This window comes from Aquila chrysaetos, chromosome 3, assembly GCF_900496995.4.
Source record: "Aquila chrysaetos chrysaetos chromosome 3, bAquChr1.4, whole genome shotgun sequence".
Lineage (NCBI taxonomy): Eukaryota > Metazoa > Chordata > Aves > Accipitriformes > Accipitridae > Aquila > Aquila chrysaetos.
The window spans coordinates 54,980,076-55,001,266 of NC_044006.1; the positions used below are offsets into that span (position 1 = coordinate 54,980,076).

A 21,191-nucleotide genomic window follows, 5' to 3' on the forward strand; every position below is an offset into this window, starting at 1 on the left:
TCTCACCAGACACGTTTCTCCCCCGGCACACGCAGTTCAGGGGATGTCAGACTGTCAGGTGATGGTGACGGGGACCATGTGGGCAGTGCCTGAGGAATGAGGAGAGTGACGGGCACCCAGCAGCCACGGGCTCTCCTACTGTCTGTCCTCTACTCCTCGGGGGTTTCTCTCCTGCTCTACCTCTTTCAGCTTTAGAAAAACTAGTCCCAGTTTTCAAACTCTGTTTTGAGAATCACTGTAAAAACCTTGTCTTCTCCGAACAGGGAGAGTATCACAACCACTTGTAACCACTGGTGCCTGCAAAGCTGCCGAGCTGCACAGCAGCGCACCCCCCCCCAGAGGCTCTAGGAACCATATCTTCGTCTTGGGACAGATGTGAAATAAAAGCAGTCTTACTTCAGCTTCCAGATATTTGTACCAAAAGACATCAGTTCAACACAAATTAGAATTCAAGCTGTGCAAAAGTTTACCAAGACACCTGAAACCTCAGCAAATAAATTCAGCAACATATTGCATTTACAATATTCCGAACAAATTGTGTGAGAGATGCTTCTAGATCAAAGCCTGTGGGAACTTCGCTGAACATGAAACCACTTATTAAAAATTTATGTAAATATAATTTCCCAATACTACGAACTAAAATCAGCTACTTTCACTCATATGTGACCAGAAAATTTAGAACTTAGAGAGAACCAGAAATATCAAAATTACAGGTGTTATTTTTTCCAACATTATAATTTTCATTCTTCTTGGTTTCATCTAAATTAGAAATAGAATAGAAATAATACTCAATAATAAGGTAATGCTTACTTTGGTTGGTTTATTGAAAAGGCAGGCTCCACCTCCATTGTTTAAAAATTCATGATACTCTTCAATATCACACTTGGAGAACTTGCTTGGAAGATAATACCTGCAGAGAAATAAGGTAGCAGGATTACTTTCTACAGTGCTTTTTACACTGTATTTTCTTTTTTCAAAATAGGAGGAGAAATATAGTGTTATACTTCAGAAAAAGTACAAAAACACACTGTTCAGAATCAGAGTGACTATCTGCTTGTAACTCTAATTTGTAAATCATTTTGGTAAATGACAAAGAACCTTCAGCAATGACACAGAGCTCATGGAAAGTGAGAGGTCTAAAACACTTCACTAAGTTATTTCATGCCAAATACCACAAATCTTATTACATAGTGCGTAGTTCTCACAAACATGACCTGTTCCATTAACAGGCCTGATCTCAGAAATACATTTATTTCTTCCCATACATACTGGGGGAGACAAAGATTGCTTATAGTTCATTTCCCTCTTAGATGAAATTGCTCTCCTGGCCCACAGAACTTTTATATAATAGAGTTATGCTATTTTAAAATATGCTTCTAACAAACATCAGCTAACATTTCAGCTTCCCTCTCTCATGTGCCCCACTGAATAAATTTCATTTGAATACAGAATGCCAACCTAAGGCCCAGTGCACCACCTAAAAACAAAATGATGCAGAGAATCTTTGCGTGGATCCTTTCCACGGGGAAAGAATTTTTCACAAGATAACTTAAGTGATATTTGTATTTAGGTCCTCAGTCATGAAAGTACTTATGCTTCAAGCAGATTCTGGAGTCTCAAGGGCTTTCCTGTATCAGATCATCACTGGATAAAAAAAATATGAGCAGAAGTGCTACACAAAATAATCCTGCATTGCGGAGTGATGGCTTGCAAAACATTATTGGCCTTTTCCATCTCCAGTGTGTATGATTTAGGTCTAAAGACTACAAAGAATGTGGGATTCACCAACCTTCATCAATAAGCTAGGTAAATCCAAGCTTTTTTTGTGTACCTAATTATTTGAAAGATTTGGACTTCAGATAAAGAATTTAAAGACCATTAGATAAGGAATCACTTTTACAAGAATCAAGAATGCTTCTCAGATAGGCTTTTTAACATACTAAAAATCAGAAAAATCCTGCTTAGTATGCTTTTAGTTAGACAAGGTGAAAAAGGCACACATTCACATTTTGAAAGAGCTTTGATATGCTTCTTTGTTCAAAATTGTTCTGACCACAAAGCTATTGTGAAAATTTGCAGGTCAGTTTGAAATTAATTTATAAATTTGGAGCACTGTCTATATCCAAAACTAGACTATAGTTTAATTCACACACATGATGAAAGACAGGTGTGTAACAGGAAGAATTAAGGTCTGAATACACACATTAGAAAGCATTAAATTTTATCTAGCAGCAAAAATTTGCTGATTCACTAGTCTCTAGATAAAATCTCTCCAGTGACATTACATGTGGATACAAGCACACTCAACCTCCAATGGGAGCAGTTTTTCTAACATTAGCACACAAACTGGGGGATAAAAAATTAGAGATATAGATAAAAGATTCCAAAAGAAACACTGAAAATGAGGCATACTTAAGAAATTTGATAACAGGATTTCAAGAATGAGGATGTGTCATTGTTTGTTCCCACAACTCAATAGCAAACTTGCAGGAGAAAAGAAGCTAAGCATGCTTCTCATTCTTTGCAATGACCTGGCTTGGCTGTTGAGCCCTGTGCTTTGTGAGTTAAACCAGCACTCACCAGAAGACCTCACATATCCTCTCATTAACTCACTTATTTTCACATTTCTTTGAAAGTGTCTTTTCTATGTCTGTTGTACAGCTAATACCTTACTTTCTTAAAAATGAGTCACAGAAAATATTCTGCTGAACCACAAAAGACAAACATTTTCACACCTTTACTTTAGGTCACTGTATGAAGGGCATGACTTTCCTCTAGTGAAATGCCTTACCCCGTGTCTCCCATTATGCATCCAGACCACGTGTCCTCACACTTACACTCACCTGACAAGAAGAAGAAGAAGAAGAAAAAATTACATCTTGAGTCTTGTGAATCCAAAATAATACATTTCTTATCACAAAAACCATGCTGTAGTCAGTTCCATTTCATATTTAAATACAAGTTGAAAAGAATAATTTGCTGGCTTATTCCACACCTTAGTTTAAGTGTATCAGTGCACACTGACAACCTTTCTTTCAATAATTATACATGATTCTATGCAATCCTGAGCTTTGAAAATGTGTCCTGTTTTTCTTTCCTTCTCTAAAGTGAAGTTAGGGGAAACTGCAGTGTCAGCCTCCAGCACTTGCAAATCATGAGTCAGCTCTCCCGCCTTCTCCTGTGTCATGATATTTGATTCCCAAATTTTCAGAGTAAAAAAAAAAAGAATCATTTTAGCCCTTCTTCTAGTTTTTCAGTTCTCCTCTTCAACTACGCTAATGTGACTGGGAAAAATCTTTGCTTGGGAAAAAAACCCCAAACAATAATGCACACAAAAAATGAATAAAAAGGTCAGTAAACACAAGCCAGTACAGCAGGATCTAGCAGCTTCTTCCTCTGCTCTTCCTCCCTTCCCTGCCTGCCTCCCTTCCCCATGTGACTCCCCAGCAGGCAGAGGGTAGCCCTCCCTTCTGCCCTGCCAGGCTGCCTAGGATTGCTTTGCTCTGGTCTCAGTCCTCTGCTTTCAAAACTGTGTCTTGTGTCTATTTCTGTACATATGCTTTGCACATATACTTTCTCTTTCTGCAATTTGCCTTACTGTAATACATGAACATCAGTTCATTGCTTCCATTTTAAAAGTACAATTAAAAAGGAAACAAGGCTCTGTCCAACAGTTGCATTCTCTTCCTTCCCCACCAAAACAGTGTCCTGCCCCTCTCCTCAGCCGTAAGAAAAGGAATCACCACTATTACCATTTTCACTTTTACCCTGCCCCTGTATCAGGTAAATAATATGCAGCTGGAAAATGAATACTGAACATACCAGTAGCATAGAGCATCTGTCCTACATTTCTGAGTATTTTTCAAAATAGAATTATGTAAACTGCAAAAACCTTCACATGCAGATGTATCTCTGCATTGTATACTGTCTTTACAATGCCTGAATCACCTAAGCAGAGTTCTATCACTCAATATAGTAATTTATTTTTTTTTAATATAAGCCACATAAGTACACATGATCCAATAACTAAGCACTCCATCATCTAAATTGTTTCAAAACTGTATTATTATTTTAATTGTATCAAGCTGGTACTTCATATAACATAGAAGTAGGGAGAGTGAGGTGCTTGGGGTGGGCAGGGGGACAGAGGTCTGAATTAGCATTGCAGGTAAATAGGGGTTACTAAGAAGTTGAATACCAAAGTTACAGCAGAGAAATGGTAGCAGTAGAGTGGCAAATACAGGAGATTAGGATAATCTACAAGAGGAACAGGAGATCTGGGTAATCTACAAGAGGCATTCAATCAAGGCAAACGAGGAAAAAGCTATGTTGTCAAAACCATCCTGTGTAACAGGATTGAGGTGGCTCCTCATCATCCCCAGCTCTAATAATGTATGTTTCTACCTTTATGCTGTAAGATGGCAGCCATTTAGTCTGTGGGTGTGACATCGATTTCCCTGAAATGAATGGAAGTGGCAGACACCTTTATGATTTATTTTTAATGAAATGGTGACACCAGTGCTGCCAGCAAGTATGGGCAGGGGGATATCACAGCATTTAAATAGAGGAAAATTAATGATATGTCAGTCCCTCATTGTGTTATTACAAGAAAAATAAAATAACCCAACATTCTGAGAAACATGGCAAAAAAATACATATCAGGGAGACACTGATAAGATCCTCCATCTTTTAAGATTTTTCTCTTGAGACAGAGTGAAAAAGTAAACAACCTTACCACTTATAAGTTTTCTTCTGTCTGAGAAAATGCCAATGTTTTGGGCCAAGGTCTGTGCCAGGGTAACTGCCATTAAGTCTGGTTTTCCAAACTGAAAGAAACAAGCAAGGTAGGAAGAGTAATCAGTTACATACAGGTATCTCAGATACAAGTGAAGCTTTTCTCATTTCAAGGCAATAAAAGGCAAAATCAGATGCACAGTCTTATAAGTTCTTACTTCAGAGCAGCTAGATAATGGACAAGTGAGGAAAACTAAATGCTGGCTTATGGACAAGTTAAGTAAGATAAAGTCTGTTTCTTTCTAGCCATTGTGGCTGCAAGTATGAATGACGGGATATTGCAGAATCTGCTGAAAAGTGTATCTGAATCCGTATCTGACTTTATTCACTCATCACTCTTCATTGAAACATCCCTGCATAGAGCTGCCATAAAACTCTGCATCAGCAAACAAGCAGCAAGATATTTTGGGGAACACAACTGCGCTGATAAATTCTGCGCAGATAAATTTTCACCACTTTTTGCTCACACCAGTATCCCCCACCTACCTCATTCACACCTCCGCCTTTAAGCAAGGAGCAGATTCCACCAGTGTGGGCTACACCACTTCGACTGCTCTGAAAGCGACTCCCCCTTTGACAAAAAGGAAAAGAAAAGAAAGTTTACCCTGCTCAGTCCATGAGTTTTGCACCTATCTATCCCAGTATTTACCCTGACTGCAAACTATACAAAAACAAAATGGGAAAAACAGAAAATGACTCACAAACCTTACATGACAAATTATCTCCAGAAAAGTTATACCATCTTCCCTCCTCCTTCTCAGACTACCTAATATAAGAAATCATAAGGAGGGGACTATTTTGCCAAACCACCTGAATCTCACCAGCCTTTTGTTTGCTGACATACTACTGCAGCAAGTGACTTCTGCTGCACGTGCTACAGACAGAGCACACAAGAGGCCACCACACTGCCAATGCATGGGGGACTAGCAAATACACATGTCTGGCTGGGCAATGCTGATGTGGTAAAACTCAAAGGGAGTTGCATTAACAGCTCCCTGATGCAGAGGTAGGTGAAAACTCCATGGAATTGCAGCCGATCTCATCCAAGGGACAGATGCACTCTGAGCCTAAATCTAATCATCTCTTTGACCACGTCAGCATGAATGACTGCCAGTAACTGGAGACAAAATATACTCTGCTCCACTTCAGAGTACTAATCCATCCGAGCTGTGGCAAATTGTTTTTTTCAAAGGAAAACAGAAAAACATCAACAAACAATACAATGGTCCAACTGTGCTGAAGGTGGATGTTCATTTGTAACCACTGTACCATCACACCAGCTAACCTCGCCTCCCAACTTAGCCATGTCTCACTCACAGACACAATTTCAGAAACTTATATTTCTAAACGATCTATGAATGCTATACCTCAAACACCATTGGTGGTGGTGCTATGGATAGCACTGGAATTAGCATTACAGTGGTATCCCGAGTCCCAGTCACAGGGCAAATAGGGCCCTCTTTGTTCTAGCCAAACCACAAACATTCATAAGAACAAGACTTTCCGCAAAGACCTTACAATATCACCAGAGAAGATACACAAAGGATGTGGGAAAACCTGATTCCCATTTTACAGATGAAGAACTGAGACACGGAGAAACCAAAATCTGCGAGCACCACTTGCAGATCTTACTAGGTCTCTTCATGGAAGAAGTCAATGACAGTAATTAAGCACGTGCAAAAATTCTGAGAGGGTAGATACTGGGGATCTTGGCACCCTACCAGAGTCATGTTAAAGTGAGGTGTTTAGGTTAAGTTTATTCACATAGGCTCCTATAACAGTCAGCAGAGAGGGATAAGGGCTCCAACAGAACAATTCATCTAGCCTGCCTCATGTGCATCAAAAAACTCAGCCATGAACCTCTCTTCTATTTTCATAGATATATTTTATTACATCAATCTTATTTCCAAAACAATTAAGATATTTAGAGAAAATAACATTCCTCCCAGCTTATTCTTCTTGTAGCACATGTCACTCTGGAGAACAAACTGTTTCAAGGATCTGAAACACTTCAGTAATCCTGCAGCATGCGGGTCATTCAACAAAGTAAAGCAGGCCACAGTGCTTTTTAAGCAGGAAACCTCATTGGTTTCAAAACCAATGTTCTCCTTTTAAATAATACAACAGGGCTGTCTGTGCTCTACTGCCGAAGAAGCCAACCTTCAAGGTGGAACCATGCATTACTTTCCAGGTAGCTGCACTTGCAGAGTAGGTAATTGCACAGAATAACCAAGGATTACAGTGCATGCAGCTCAGGCTTAGTACGTTAAAACTAAAATGAGTCAAACCTCTAGTTGCACCGGCAGGCAGTTTGTACATTAACTTTTTCCCACCTCCCCATCAGAAACATTATTTTCTGAATTATTGTGGATTACACACAAAACAGAAAGGAGATGCATCAGCCACTTGTGATAAGCAACCCCCAAGGAAAGAAAAAAGCCCAGTAATAAAACATCACATGAGGTTACGTACGAAAAAAGGTGAACTGCGTCACTTTTCTCTCTGATAAAATCCCTCCTATATTTCATAAACTCACGTAGGGTCACCAAGGGGTTTTCAGATATGGTGAACTTGTTATCAGTAGCCCAGGTTTCCATGGCAACCAATACTATCCTGGTGTTAAGTTGTTCCTTATATATCTAGTACATTAACAGAATGAACAAATATATTATGTCAAATAGAATAAAGGTGAGTTTTACCCCTTTTTTTGTAATAGCTTGCATTTTTATGTAACTAAGTATTTAGCTTGTCTAGCACACTTTACGTTCTCCCAGGTGATTTTATCGCCCTTAAAACCAACAAACATGAAAACAAAGTAAAATCTAAATTTTAGGCCTAATTCTTCAATCGGCTCTCTCAGGCTGCAAAAAGATCCCTTGCAGGTCCTACACAGGCAGAAATGCAGAGAAGGGAAATGGGATTTTTGAAAAATTACTACAGAACTGTTCCAAATAGTTCAAAGATTTGGAATTAGTGGATCTTTTATAACATCCAGCTCACCCCAGTGACACATGAGGGCTCTCTTATACCAAATAGTGATCTATAAAACTACAGTTTTCACTGTTATACACCTCTACAGGACTATTTAACCTCATGCTGGCTGAATCACGAAAAAAAGGGCCATCCTTTCAATGCTGGGGGTTAATACTCCAAACCAAATACTTGCAAAAGTGGGAACTGCATTTTTCTTTTTCTAGTAATACTTTTCTGGGGTGAGGTGCAAGAGCCAGCAGGTCATCTGATTTAGCATCACAAATATAATCCACATAATTCACCTGCACGTACCTATTCTAATTCATTTACTCAAAGGCACTTTTTTCTGGAGAAATTTTACTGCATTCTAATTTCAGATTGTCTTTTGGGTTTCAGGTTGTCAACATAGGGATCCTGTATTAAAAATTGTCATATCTAAGGTGCTCTTTAAAACTCAGACTCAAGGGATTGATCCAGCAGGATACTTAAATGTTTGAAGCCACAAAAGAATCTCTTAATGCTTTATGTTAGACAAAGGCTATATAGGTGGCTGACTCTGGTTCTAGATGAAAATTTGTGATCTTCACATATGTTATTGTTAGGTATACCACGAACTGAAAACTCCTGCATCTATCAGCAGGAGAATCATATGACTCATCTCACACGTAAAAGAACATTTAGTTGAGTGATACTTACTAAATCTGCCATGTTCACAACTGATTTAGCATAGCTGTTTGTATGGCCGACTGACAAGCGGTGCTTTTTACACTGCGAAACAAACAGAGGTAAGTTACATATACAGACCAGAAAAATAAGCTTCATTTCCAAAAAACCACGAAGTAAAAAGCAACTACATCAACAGTAAAACCCCTGTGCAAGGTTTGGTCTCCTGTGCTGAATGTAATATTAATAAGCGATAGTAGAAAATTGCTCAGAAATGCACATTACTGATATACTTTAAAACAGCTGTTGTGAGGATGTATTAATTCCTGTTTGGAAAGTACTCTAAAATCTTTACTGAAAAATGCTATTAGGAACAGGAACATACTGTTACTCTCTTCATTATCTTTATTATTGGCAATTTTAAAGTTAATTCCAAATGCCAATATAGAAATTAGCAACACAACTTCCATAGTTGAGACTCCTTTAGAGGTGTTATCCCAAGAGTCTATCAGACTTCCTATTTTTTTTCCAGTTCCCTCTCTCAAGCTGTCTTCTGGATTTCTTCATGTACAATTTCACACTCCCATAATGCCACAGCAACTGGTTCAAATCACTTTAGCAATCAGACTGCAATAGCACCTTTACTGGAATCTGTAATACAGTGCTATAAAGATGACACTGAAGATAGCTGTCCAGATACTCCTATTTGCAGAAAAAAACACTTATAAATGAGCACAATGGGTATGAAAGTCACAAGTATCTTAGAAGAATTTGGGACAAATGGGCCAAGATTTTCAGAAATGTTTAACCATCTTGTGCCCCATGATGCTCGATTTTAGAGTGAAAGTTGTCCATATTTTCTGGAAGTTATGATCTTTCAGTGGGTAAGAAGTACCCAGCAGCTAGGGGGTGGGAAAGACAAGTTTTCAAGCAGGAATGGGGGAAAACCCACCAAAAATTGGAAAGATACACTTACTAAAAAAACAGGAGGACAGGACTGTGAAGCTAAAAATAGCAGAAAGGATTAAATGAAAAAGTTACAAAATAAATGGAAAATGAAGCATAGGAATGAAGCAAAATAAGTATACTACTCAAGTCTCTATTTGCAACTAAACCTCAAACTTTAGGATGCTTAGAGACACTGGAGGCCTGCAGAAATGTTTTAGTATACTAATTTATAAGCCCATTTCAATGTTTGCATTTTAAAAGCTTTACTCCCCGACTGGAAGCAATGGTTGGATGAGCAGCTGAGAGGGCAGACAGGAGGGCACTGCACCCCTCGCAGAGGTGAGTGGCCCAAGGGGGCTGGCGGGATGCAGCCGGCTCCACGGACCAGAGGAAGAAGCACAAGGTTCATTGCTCCCTCTGGAAGCACCTGGGGAGGGTGAACAGTGAAAACGGCTCTGACTCAGTGGGGTGTCAGCTCCATGCTGAGTGCACCCAGAGTGCCGCATCGAGTGCACGCATAGAGAGTAATCCAAATACAGACGCACGCAAGCCCAGGCCGTGGGGAAAGGGAGGAGCCCAGGGCATACGACACTTCCTTCGCCCAGGAGGAAATTGTTCAGCTTCTTCGACCATAGACATTCATTGGCATTTGCTTCAGAGAATAAACTCCTAAGGAGACTGACTCTCACAGTAGCTTTAATTAACCAAAATTAGGAAAGATTGTCCTTGGGGGAAATCAGCCCAGACAGATAAGATCCCAAGGGGAAACCTGTGGCTTCAGGTCTTCAGGATCAAATCCAGTGACACCAATTTAGGGAATTCTGCATCCAGTATTGTCCATTTTAATCCAGGAATTTATTGCTACGCTAACCAAACTGAGCTGATGGAGGAGTATGCTGTCCAAGGACAGTGGCACACTCCTTGTACACTCTGATGTCTGGTTTTGCCAATTTGGGTATTGCTTGAGAGAAGCTGCACATTACAGAAAGGGTAGATAAAATGTATAGATATATTTTGATTTTAAAGCCATAAAGGACCATAAAATCAACTCATGTCACCAGTCAGAGGGGAACCACCAGTCTCTGAATTTTATCCAGTTACTTCAAGATCGAATCCTATTGTTTGCGTTTGACACCACCACATCTTCCAGAAATACACTTTCTGGATTGAAGACTGTGAGTGATGGAGAATTCACTATTTCCTTTGATATTCCTTTCATTAATTGTTAATCATCTTCACTGACATAAATCTCTGCCTTTTCCCACTTGAATGAGCCTGGTTTTTCCTTCAGTACACTAATCTTTATTATGTCTCTTTCCACTACTTTAAAGAGCCTATTTAGGTTCTCCCAGAGAAAGTATACAAGCTTAACAAAATAATTTTCTCTATATTGATTTGGATGTATCAAAAAAATCTAGTCACTATTAATCTCCCCATCGTCAACAGCTGCTACACAACTGTAATAACTGCATTATTGATTGCTGAGTGGCTACAACTAAGATAAGTGCTCAAGAAAGCCAGAAAGAAAATCATCAGCTTAAGTCACACTGACATTCATTACTTTCTGACACAAAGCTTTAATTTATGACCCTTCTTTCTGATACTTAGGCCTGGTTGCATTCTTGGTGAAATTACCTTGCCAAAATTCAGAAGCAACTTCATCAATGGTTAATGAGACCATAATCTCTTCTTTTAAGGGCATACTGAATTTATCCTGGCCATATATTGTTCATTATTGTTATACTTTATGGACCAATTAAGACAATTTGATGTTAATAATAGCTGTAAGATGGTGAAGTGTGTCAGTCTTACCATTAGATGATCATTTACAATCATTAACTCAATGTATTTTGTTTCCTCTTCAATTTTACGTGGAATCTGACGAACCTACAGAGAGCATACAACTATAAGAGTCTAAGAGTACAGAAAGAGTGTAACTGGTAATTAGAAATGGCTTCAGAAACCAAACTTCTCATGCATACATTTTTTCTATTGTCTTAACTCTGGTCTCAGATATTGATGAAACTTCTGGTGCTTAGTTGCATCATTTCAGAAAATACTTCCACCTCCACCAGGAGATTCATATGAACTTAAACGATGAAATCAAGTCTTTTGACCCACCTAATCCCAAGTTTAGCTTTTTTTAAAGAAAGAGAATCCTCAGTAGGGCCTATATCTCTAAAAATGGCTTGTGTCAGCTATAAACTTTTTTTTCCAAAAGGAAAAAAAAGAGAAAGGAATCCCTCCTGCATTCTTTATGAAAAATCTCTGTAACAATTCTATTATTTATTCGCACACTGCTCGATTCACACAGTGAACGCAGTACTCACCTCTGTGTTACGCTTACTTGGCATTTACAAACATTTATGACTGTGCTTCTTCATGGTGTCCTTGTTTTCCTGGGTTTTCCAGGAGAGTTATTACATCGTTATGATTTAAAAATGCAGAGTAATGGCTAGTTTACAGAAAGGCAGCAAACCAGCTGATATAAAGTAAGACCCTCAAGAACAACTTCTGGAATTTCTCCAATGTTTTTCTCACTTCTCTTTTGCCTCTGAGAGGCTTGCATTAGTTAGAGATGTTAAAGTCATCTTTCCCTCCCAGTGGTCTCAGTATTTCATTTTTGCCTGCACTGTTCAGCCCCCCAACCTGGCTTTGTTTTGACCTGTACCATCATTTGAGCTCCATTCCTAAAATGCAAAGAATTGCTGCTATCTTTCCAGGGTACACGCAAACACCTGCACTTAGTGGCTCCTCCACTTCAATAAACAGGGAATGAACTCTCAGTTTAGAATATTTATTTAAAATCAAAGTCAAGTGAGATAAAGTAGCTACTTGTCACCATCGCAACACAAAAAATATCTGTAAATGTTTCATTCATTGGGAGTTTCTGATAAAACTCTATACTCAAAATGAGAGAAAATATTTTAGCTACTTTTTTATTTGCAATTTAGCGGTGTTTAACAATTTTATAACTCTTCAGGTAGGCAAAGTCCAAGAGAACCCAACAATGTTTTGTCAACATTACATACCTCTTTTTGTAATAGCTGTATTGGTATAGAGACCTCATGCCAAACCAGCAGCAGCAGCAGGACTCCATCAGGACAAATTACTTCAGCAGACACAAAACAAACTTGATGGCATATTACTTGTAAATGACCATATTGGCACATACCTGCCTTTTACTTCTTTTGTGTCTTGGCTTTACAACAAACTTCTGGGATGTAGTATTCGTTTGCCAGAACTCTAAGCAGAAAACACAGGCAAATACATTGAATGTTTACAGGAATATAGCCAAACAATTGGTGACCCTGATGCCACATGACAGTAGTATGGCATTCTTCCACACATCAGATGCGGTAACAACTCATTTTTTCATGTTTCCAGCTAGCAAGGAGGCAACATTACAGATGCTTCCCAGTAACAGGGTCCTTATTAAAAACTCTACTAGTGATAACCTAGGTCTGCTGAAACAGATGATCTGTGGGTGTCACACTTCAGAAAGCAGAGCAGATGTTCTACGCCAAAACTTCACCAACATTGGTAATGTAATATTATTAGCACAGTGCTTTCATGGAGTGAATCACATTTTCAGGAATTCAGCAGACATTCACAGAGCTCTTGCAATAGCTACCTAAATTAGTAAGAAGAGCACGGAAGGCAGAATTAATGTTTAAGATGATTATATTCACAAAGTAAAATATGTTAGAATTGGGAGAAACCTTATGAGAATTTGGCAATGCTCACTATCAATACCATATTCCTCCCTGCTAATCCCACTGTGTCTTTAATTTCTTAAACCTCTAATCATAAGCCAAGTAGTTTATTCTTTTGCCAAATCCCTTTCACCAAATCTATTACTAGCCACTCATGGAAAGGGACACATTATAAACTAAACAGAAGACAATACTTGCTCTCACCCTTTTAAATGTCCAAGAAGTATTTTTCCACCTTTAATTTTAGATTCATAGTCCCTGCCTCACTTTTCCCTACACAACAGAAATCTCTTTATCTTGTATAAACTTGTTTACTATTCACATAACCCCAAGAAGATCTTGTTTTGAGACACATAAATTAAATGTTTGCAGTCGCTTATTTTGTACTATGACTTTTTCCCTCCTTTGTGCTTCCTGCAGCATTGGACATCCTTTCAGTCTCCAGGAATTGAAAACCGCTTTCAGTATTCTGGAGCAATTTTACCAGTCGTGCAGAGGAGGAGATAGACATTACTACACCAGCTGTGTAAATTAAGGGAATTCCAGTCCACATACCTTTGTACACAACTTTTGGTTGTGTTACAAAATCCTGAATAGTTCAGTTTTGCTGGTAAAACAGGAAAGTTTCTCACAGCTCCACCTCCCACCTGCTGTACATTAACTGTGCAATTTCTCCAAGAGGTTCAACAGTAGGATTAAATAGGATCAAATAGCAATTTGACAGGGCTGCCATATCAGCAAAACCTTCAGACAGGAAGCTGAATTGCCCATCTGACAAAACATTACCAGGGTAAGTGCTAATCTTAACCAGGAGTGGCTAGTTACTGATAAACAGGGAAAGCAAAGCATGACTAACTGGTATTGTCGTGGCTAAATCTTGGGGATTATACTGTCATTTTGGCATGTGAAGTTTGCAGATATCTTTTTATGGAGGGGCCTGGACAACCATAGGCCCTTTGATTAAAAATGTTTTCATGGTTACACCAGTGCATTTGAGGATTTTCTTTACAAAAAGGACCTAAAATAAATTAAATCATACCCAAGGGTCCCTATTTATTGCTTAAAGACCTGCAATCTACAGAGCTCTCAATGATGAGAAACTAAATCTTGAAAATTTGGTTTTGATTATGCTTCACATATGTTGATTAATTTAGTTTGTGTTCTAGTGCCACATAACTGGCTCTCAACCTGTCGTTTTAGGTTTTATATCATGGTTAATGAAACTGATAAAAATACAACTTTTCAATCAATAAAATAGTAATTTACAATATGTATATAAGGTCTCAGGTAACTTTACCAGCAAACGTGATCGTTTTACCCACCATCGGAAGTCAGTCATCTCTAGAGGGGAATGATGCAGCCATTAATGTTAACACATTAACACACATTAACACTGCACTATAATTCACAAACTGGATGAATTCAGGCAGGGTACATTTCCAGCCGGGGACCCTCAGGCAAAAGAACATGACCAGCAAAATCACAGGAAATGTAGATAGCTGAGAAAGCCTGGCAGAAATTTTGATGGGAATATATTACCTTGAAAAAGCGTAATGAGGATTCATAGAATCATTTAGGTTGGAAAAGACCTTTTACTATGACTGATGTTGAGTAATTGCTGTTACTTGATTCTTTTTTTTTTTCTTTCTAACATCAATATTGAAGCTGATGATACATCCAATCTATTCCTAACGCAGTACTGAGTGAAAATCTTAGCTTACACACAGACTCTTAAAAATAAGAAGAAAATCTTGACATCAAGGAAGATCTCCTTAGGCTGGGCAAATTGGTAAATTATGAGAGTAATAAGGAATATAAGAAATACTGATGACATAACCTAGCACAGTGCTTGCTACTAATGATTCTGCTGTAGTAGTTAAAAAAAAAAAAAAAACAAAAAAAACAATGACAACAATACTATTAGCAATTAATTGCAAATACTGTTCAAAGAAAACAAAACAAAAAAAAAGGAAAAGTCAAGACAACAGTCAGCATTCTCCAGACTGGCAGGGAAGAGGCAGTGCCAAGTAGCGACACTGGTGGGGCAGCTTGTGCAAGGAGTGAAGGAGAAGGTGGGGCAGAGTGTGCAGCAGGTTGGGGGATGAGTGATAGAGCTCCTGTGGGCACAGGGAAAAGCATAGGGAAGCAGAAGGTGGTGCGGACTGCTCTCATCCTCTGGAGCTATGGTTATGCATGGAGGATGACTTAAAGACAGAGATAAATTAAATAATCACAGGCAAAGAAAAATGGTGGAATTCCTAATAAGGATATAATCTATTACATCTACAGAAACTTTCACTACAAACCTCAGAAATACCTTTCCAAACAGTTTTACAAAAACAGGTATGGGTATGTGGAAGAGCAGACTGTGAGTTAAAGTTTATTTCTCCATATATGGGATCCTAAACATAAAGTGATAGAAGATTAGCACCTCATACCTCTTATCCACATTACAAATATTTGTACAATTAAGACCACTAGCACTCAACAATTAAATCTCTTTTTCAACCTTTTCTACAGTCTTGTGATTCTAACTCCATCTAAAGGCAACATCTTCCGTTATGTCACATACTGGGCTTTGTACAGCAAAGCCAGCAACTATTTACTTCTTATCTGCAGTAAAATCAAAACTGTACAAGCATATCTGGATTTTTGTGAAAAAAAAACTGAAGCCCTATTTTGACAGTTTTTTTGAAAATCAAGAAGCTTTGGCGGAGGTGAAACTGGTGAATTATACTTGCAATGAATTCCTTTTCATAATTTTAAAAGCAGAAAATAATTGCATTCCAAAATCTTGAAAACACAGAACTTCACTATTAAGAAATCTTATAAGACAGCTGATAGATATCTACCAAGTACCACCTCTAGCAGTCTCCTACTTTAACAACCTGAGATAGATTTATTTTAAATTCAGCAGTGGTTGCATTATTTCCAACCTTTCAAGGGACTTATCCTCAAGAAAGTGTGATTAAAAGATGCACTTTATTATGTGGCCTTATACTGAATAAATTGTTCTTATTACACTACAGGGAGTAACCATGGTATGTGTCTAAGGTGCATGTACATAGGAAGCTTCATGATACAGATGTCGACACCCTGCACTGCACAAGCCTTTTGTGCTGCCCCTCCATCCCAATGCCTCCTCCACCTCACCTGGGCAATCATCATCAGAGGACGTGAGGCACCAAGCTCGGATACTGTTTTCTTTAGACTTAGAAAGATTCCTTCTTCAGAATTGAAATCAAGATGACCCAATTGTAGCAATTTCCCTTGTTTTTTCTCATTAACTCTCTGAATTACTCTACTTTGCTTAACAACTAGCAAACCCGCACACACTGTGCTCCAGAGAAGGACCTATCTATGTGCAGTACCGAGCACCGTAAAATCCCAGAACTAACTGTTAGCATAGGACAAATAGTTTGTAGCAAGATGACTGGACATCTGTAACTCTCCTGAAGAAATTAGTCTAGAGGTGGTTTCTACCAAAATGACAGTGTCTATGAAGGACAGTTTTATTTCTCTAGGATATATTTTGCAGAGTAAGAAAACGCATCTGTAAAACTCGCAAAACCTTGATAGAACGGGGATATGCCATAAATACTGCAATTTTCATTTCAATTAACAAGCCAACTTCTCAGACAAAAAGTCATTTTTTTAAAAACCTCTTCTCCTTCCACACACAATATAAACTGTTTGTGGAGATTCATCACTACAAACACTTGAAACCACTTCTGCCTCCAAATTTATTTGTACTGAAATGCATGACCAGCACTACAGCCAGTACTGTGAAAGATGCTGAATGGACTGGAGATGAGAGAGTCACTGAACAGCAACAATATTTGGCAAGGTCTTGTCTCCCAGGCTTATGCTCACACCATGGTACTTACCCTGTATCTCAAAATATGAAAAGTCCATGAAGAGTTATCAACTACTGACAACGTGGCATTTATTTTCATCATCTTCAGGCTACCTCAGTCCTTTCTGTCTATAACTACTAGTATATAATGCAGTACATAGACCGCATGACTTGTTAAGAGAAACATACATCACAACATGAAGGTCTAGGAGAGGTTTAATTCATCATCCTTCAGGTTTTTTTCCCAGTGCTTTCAGTGTTTCAGATTCTTTTTTTTTTTTTAGTGTTTTCTTATTTAATCGGGAAAAAGAAGAGATATACAAATGAACATTATACTATCAGAATATTATCTATCAAATATGATTAAAAACTTTGGCCTTAGACTAAAACAAATCAATAAGTCATGAATATTAAAAAATCATACCAGATGGCAGGTCATTCGAAGGAAACTCAAACAACTTGGATTTGTAAACAGAGTGGAAATGGAAGTCATCCTGAAATAGTAAATAATTGCATGTATTAAACCTGGATAAACTAATCCATCTCATGAGCATTAAATAGACAGTTCCAAAGGTCCTCGTTATCCAACACCTACACTAGTAAACATGCAAGTTGCAAGGCACCATTACTCTACACTCTTTCCAACTGTGATGTGATCACTCATGCCACAGTTAATCATCTTTTATTTGAAATATCTGAGTACATCGAGTGGAGTGGCTGAGCACGCTTAGAGCTAGGCTTAAGAGAGCTGCCCAGGGAACATCAATAAGAGTCACAGGAGCTGCTAAGCTGGAGTCCAGGCCAAACCAGGAGGAGAGGGATGTAATGAATCCAGAGTGGAAAGTGCCAGAGAAGGGCACAGGGCACTCACAGGCTTCTCCTGCTGGCTCCAAGGGACCCTCATCACCCTCTAGCACTGCACTGCTCTACATCCAAGTGTTACAGAGCACACACCTATACACATACCACTGCATAATTTTTGGAGGTCTACTTTTGTCTGTGATGATGGGGACTCACATATGAGGTAAATGAGTTGGGAATGAGGGGATGACCCTTTGGTCCCAGAGCCTTATGCCTACCCTGTACCCATGAATGTCTGTATTCAACAAACAACACAGAAGGACTACTGTAAGTTCTACTTACATCTGAAGTGTAGTTTTCATCTGGCTCAATAAGGTAAGTATGATTTCCATCATAGAACATCCCACTGTCAAGAGCAGGAAATGTAAATACTGATTTAATAAAGAAATACTAGTGCAAAATGGAAGTAAGTTTAAGAAGTTCATAGATTTTAAAAATTTAAATATTTAGAAAAGGAAGCAGTTAAAAATGGTTTCAGGAACTGAACGTAATTCTGAGTCACTCTTTTGTCTCTTCGCCTCAGAAAGAAAAATATTCTCTCCCATGGTGATATAGACTCTTCTTTCTTCCCCAAAGCTTCTCTACAACACATATAAACACCACAAAAATTGGCTAATTTAGCCAACTGAAAATTCAGTTCAGAGCCCCCACTCCCATGCAAGAGAGATCTACTTGCGACAGATAAATAAGGGACCTGTCTTTAGGAACACGTGTATTTGGAACAGGCGCACAGCTTTTCCCCAAATAAAAATATTATTGAATTGAATTGATCCTTAGGTTTTAATGGTTTTGATTAACTCTTTCCTCAGTAATTACATATAGTACCAAGTACAAAGGGCATAACGGGCTCTTTTGGGCATAGAGAGCTGTTTGGGGCATTTCAACAATAATAATTATGACAGATGGTCTTTTCTTTTTAAATTAAGTTAGTTTAAGTTTATATTTCCAGGAAACATTAATGGCTATATGCATTATCATATCAATATGGACATTATATGATGTTCATGATAATGACATAGGAAACCCCATCAGACAGGCTTCCAACGGGCTGTGGTGAAAAGAGATACAGGAGGACCAAGCATTTTGCCATACCCATGGCTCTGGCAAAGTACTCATGGTCTCTTTCTTAATGGCATAAAATCTCAACCACAGAAATTTGAATGTCATTCATGATAAGCACACCGCTATGTATCTTGGAAAATCTGTCACTTTGCTTGCCCACAGACAATCACCAATTTTCCATATTAAATTCCAACACACAGTTCAACTCTAACTGAAGAACAACTGAACTGTTAAGGCTCTCTAAATGGATGAAGATAGTCTGTGACAGTAACACCAGATGCTTTTGCATTACCACTCGAATGTACAGCAAAGGTGAGGTCCATTCCTGCAAGGATGTTTTCTATTAAGAGTTACCTTAAGTTTACTTAGGCAAAGGGTGTACTGAGGTTTAGTCTTTAACATAATACAGGATGCACAAGTGTGGTTGAATTGCACCTTAAAATACAGTGTTGATACAGACATTACCCTGTAAGATCATAAAACCAAAGGGCATTTCTCATATCACTACCGTTCTGATCTTCAACCAAATCAGCATTTTTTTTTAAATAATTTTGCCTTTGTTGCACTGGCATATACGCATGGTTGGGATTAGGCTGTATCAGCATGTCCCTTTCAAAGTGCCACTACTAAGGGCTTTAAGCTTGGCCATAAATATGAGCTCTAAGTTCAAACTTGGCACACAGTACACAACAGCAGCATGAAAGCAAGATTATTTATTTATTTAGATTACTCTTTAGCAAACTTTTAGGCACCAAAAAAACCCCACCAGAATTATAAACAACAATATAAACAACAAAACCAGATACTTTTCTTTTTTCTTATGCAGCTTTTTTTTTTTTTTTCAATCAGCAAAATTGATTCTGGTTCTGCACAGGACCAGATCCAGTCAGTAAAATATTGTCATTCTTTTCCTGACAATTAAGAAATATAAGCATATATTAAGCTTGTAAACCATTACAGCTATTGATGAGCATACTTCTCTTAATATCATTCACTTACGGGGTTAACCATGTAGCATTCACAGAAGTAGCTTGAGTAACTGACTATATAACATACATCAAGTGTGATCACAAGTATATCTACAATTTAAAGCTGTTTCACCTTTCAAATTACCTGTGCCTATTCTTTAGAACAGAGCTTGAGATAAATATTCTAGCACCTGTTGAATCTTTGCCTGGGAATAAGATGAGATTTGGGAACATCCTGCAGCTCTTAATCAGGCAAGACTTCCTTCCCTCTAATTGCAATTTTACTTAAGTACAGTCTGCAAGATGAAGCGCTATCAGCAAATGGCTTCTCATGCGACTGTTGCACCCAGCAGCACTGACCTCTGATCGAGTCACTCAACAGTGCCAAGAATAATAGTCACGGCTGACCTACAGATCTTACTTGCCCACTCAAAGCGTTCATGGCTCTCTTCCAACCAACTTCAATAGTCCAGTGCTCTGTGAACAAATCACACGCTCATGGATGTGTTAGAGAGAAAGCAAGAGCAAAACACGGGCCATTTAAAAAACCTGAATTTTGATTATGTATATTCTTCAAACAAACAAATTTGTAGTCGTGAAAGTCTAATTTGCAGTAAAAACAGCAGTTTTTATATTCACCACCAGTGGGCAGCAAAATCATAGACCAACCTGGTGTCAGTGCGACTGGCCTTGAAACACAGGACTGGAAGTCGTGCCTGACTATAGCTTATTTATATCCCAGCAACCAGTGTGTTTTGCATTCAAAGTTTTTTGTGTTAACTCATAGGAAACTGTAGTTACTGCATGTCCCACAGAAAACAAACAAACAAAAAAATCCAAACAAAATGGCTCACTCAGAGTTAAGGTTGCAGAGATACATTTTTCATTAGCAAAGTAATTAAGAAGAGAAGAAATTAATAATTTTAAGTATTCGGCCAGCCAGTCATCCGACTAATTTAACTAATAAAAGGAAGACCACAACATAGACATTACCAACAGAACAACTCATAATTTATGATTAAAAAAATACAATATTTTCTCACACGTATGAAAAATTCTGTTGTTACTGGCCAAGATCTAGGGGTACTAGTAAGTAAGAGAGGAGATTAGCAAGAACTTTGGGAATATGAAGCTTGTTATTCTTTTAGAGGCATCTGTTTGGTCTTAGGCATTTCCTAAAATTCACGAAAGCAAAGCTCCTGCCCAGCAGACCTTAGTAGAAGATAACTCTCCCCAGCTTCCCTTATTCCAGCGAGACACTCCAAACTGTGGTTGGCGCTAAGGAGCTCTGATTGCTGGTGTGCGTTTCTAGTAATTACTTAGCATTTAAAATCAACTGTGGAGGAGCTA

The 21,191-nt window shown here is 38.4% G+C and overlaps 1 protein-coding gene across 1 annotated transcript in view; it reads right to left on the reverse strand.

The window, feature by feature from the left end:
* ADAM22 (ADAM metallopeptidase domain 22) overlaps positions 1-21,191 on the reverse strand; it is a 140,434-nt gene that overhangs the window by 41,510 nt on the left and 77,733 nt on the right. The window contains 10 exon segments of the mRNA XM_030007955.2: positions 811-910; positions 2,792-2,843; positions 4,736-4,826; positions 5,281-5,365; positions 7,267-7,433; positions 8,464-8,535; positions 11,191-11,265; positions 12,554-12,624; positions 17,375-17,444; positions 18,094-18,157. Coding sequence (XP_029863815.2) covers positions 811-910; positions 2,792-2,843; positions 4,736-4,826; positions 5,281-5,365; positions 7,267-7,433; positions 8,464-8,535; positions 11,191-11,265; positions 12,554-12,624; positions 17,375-17,444; positions 18,094-18,157 — 847 coding nt within the window.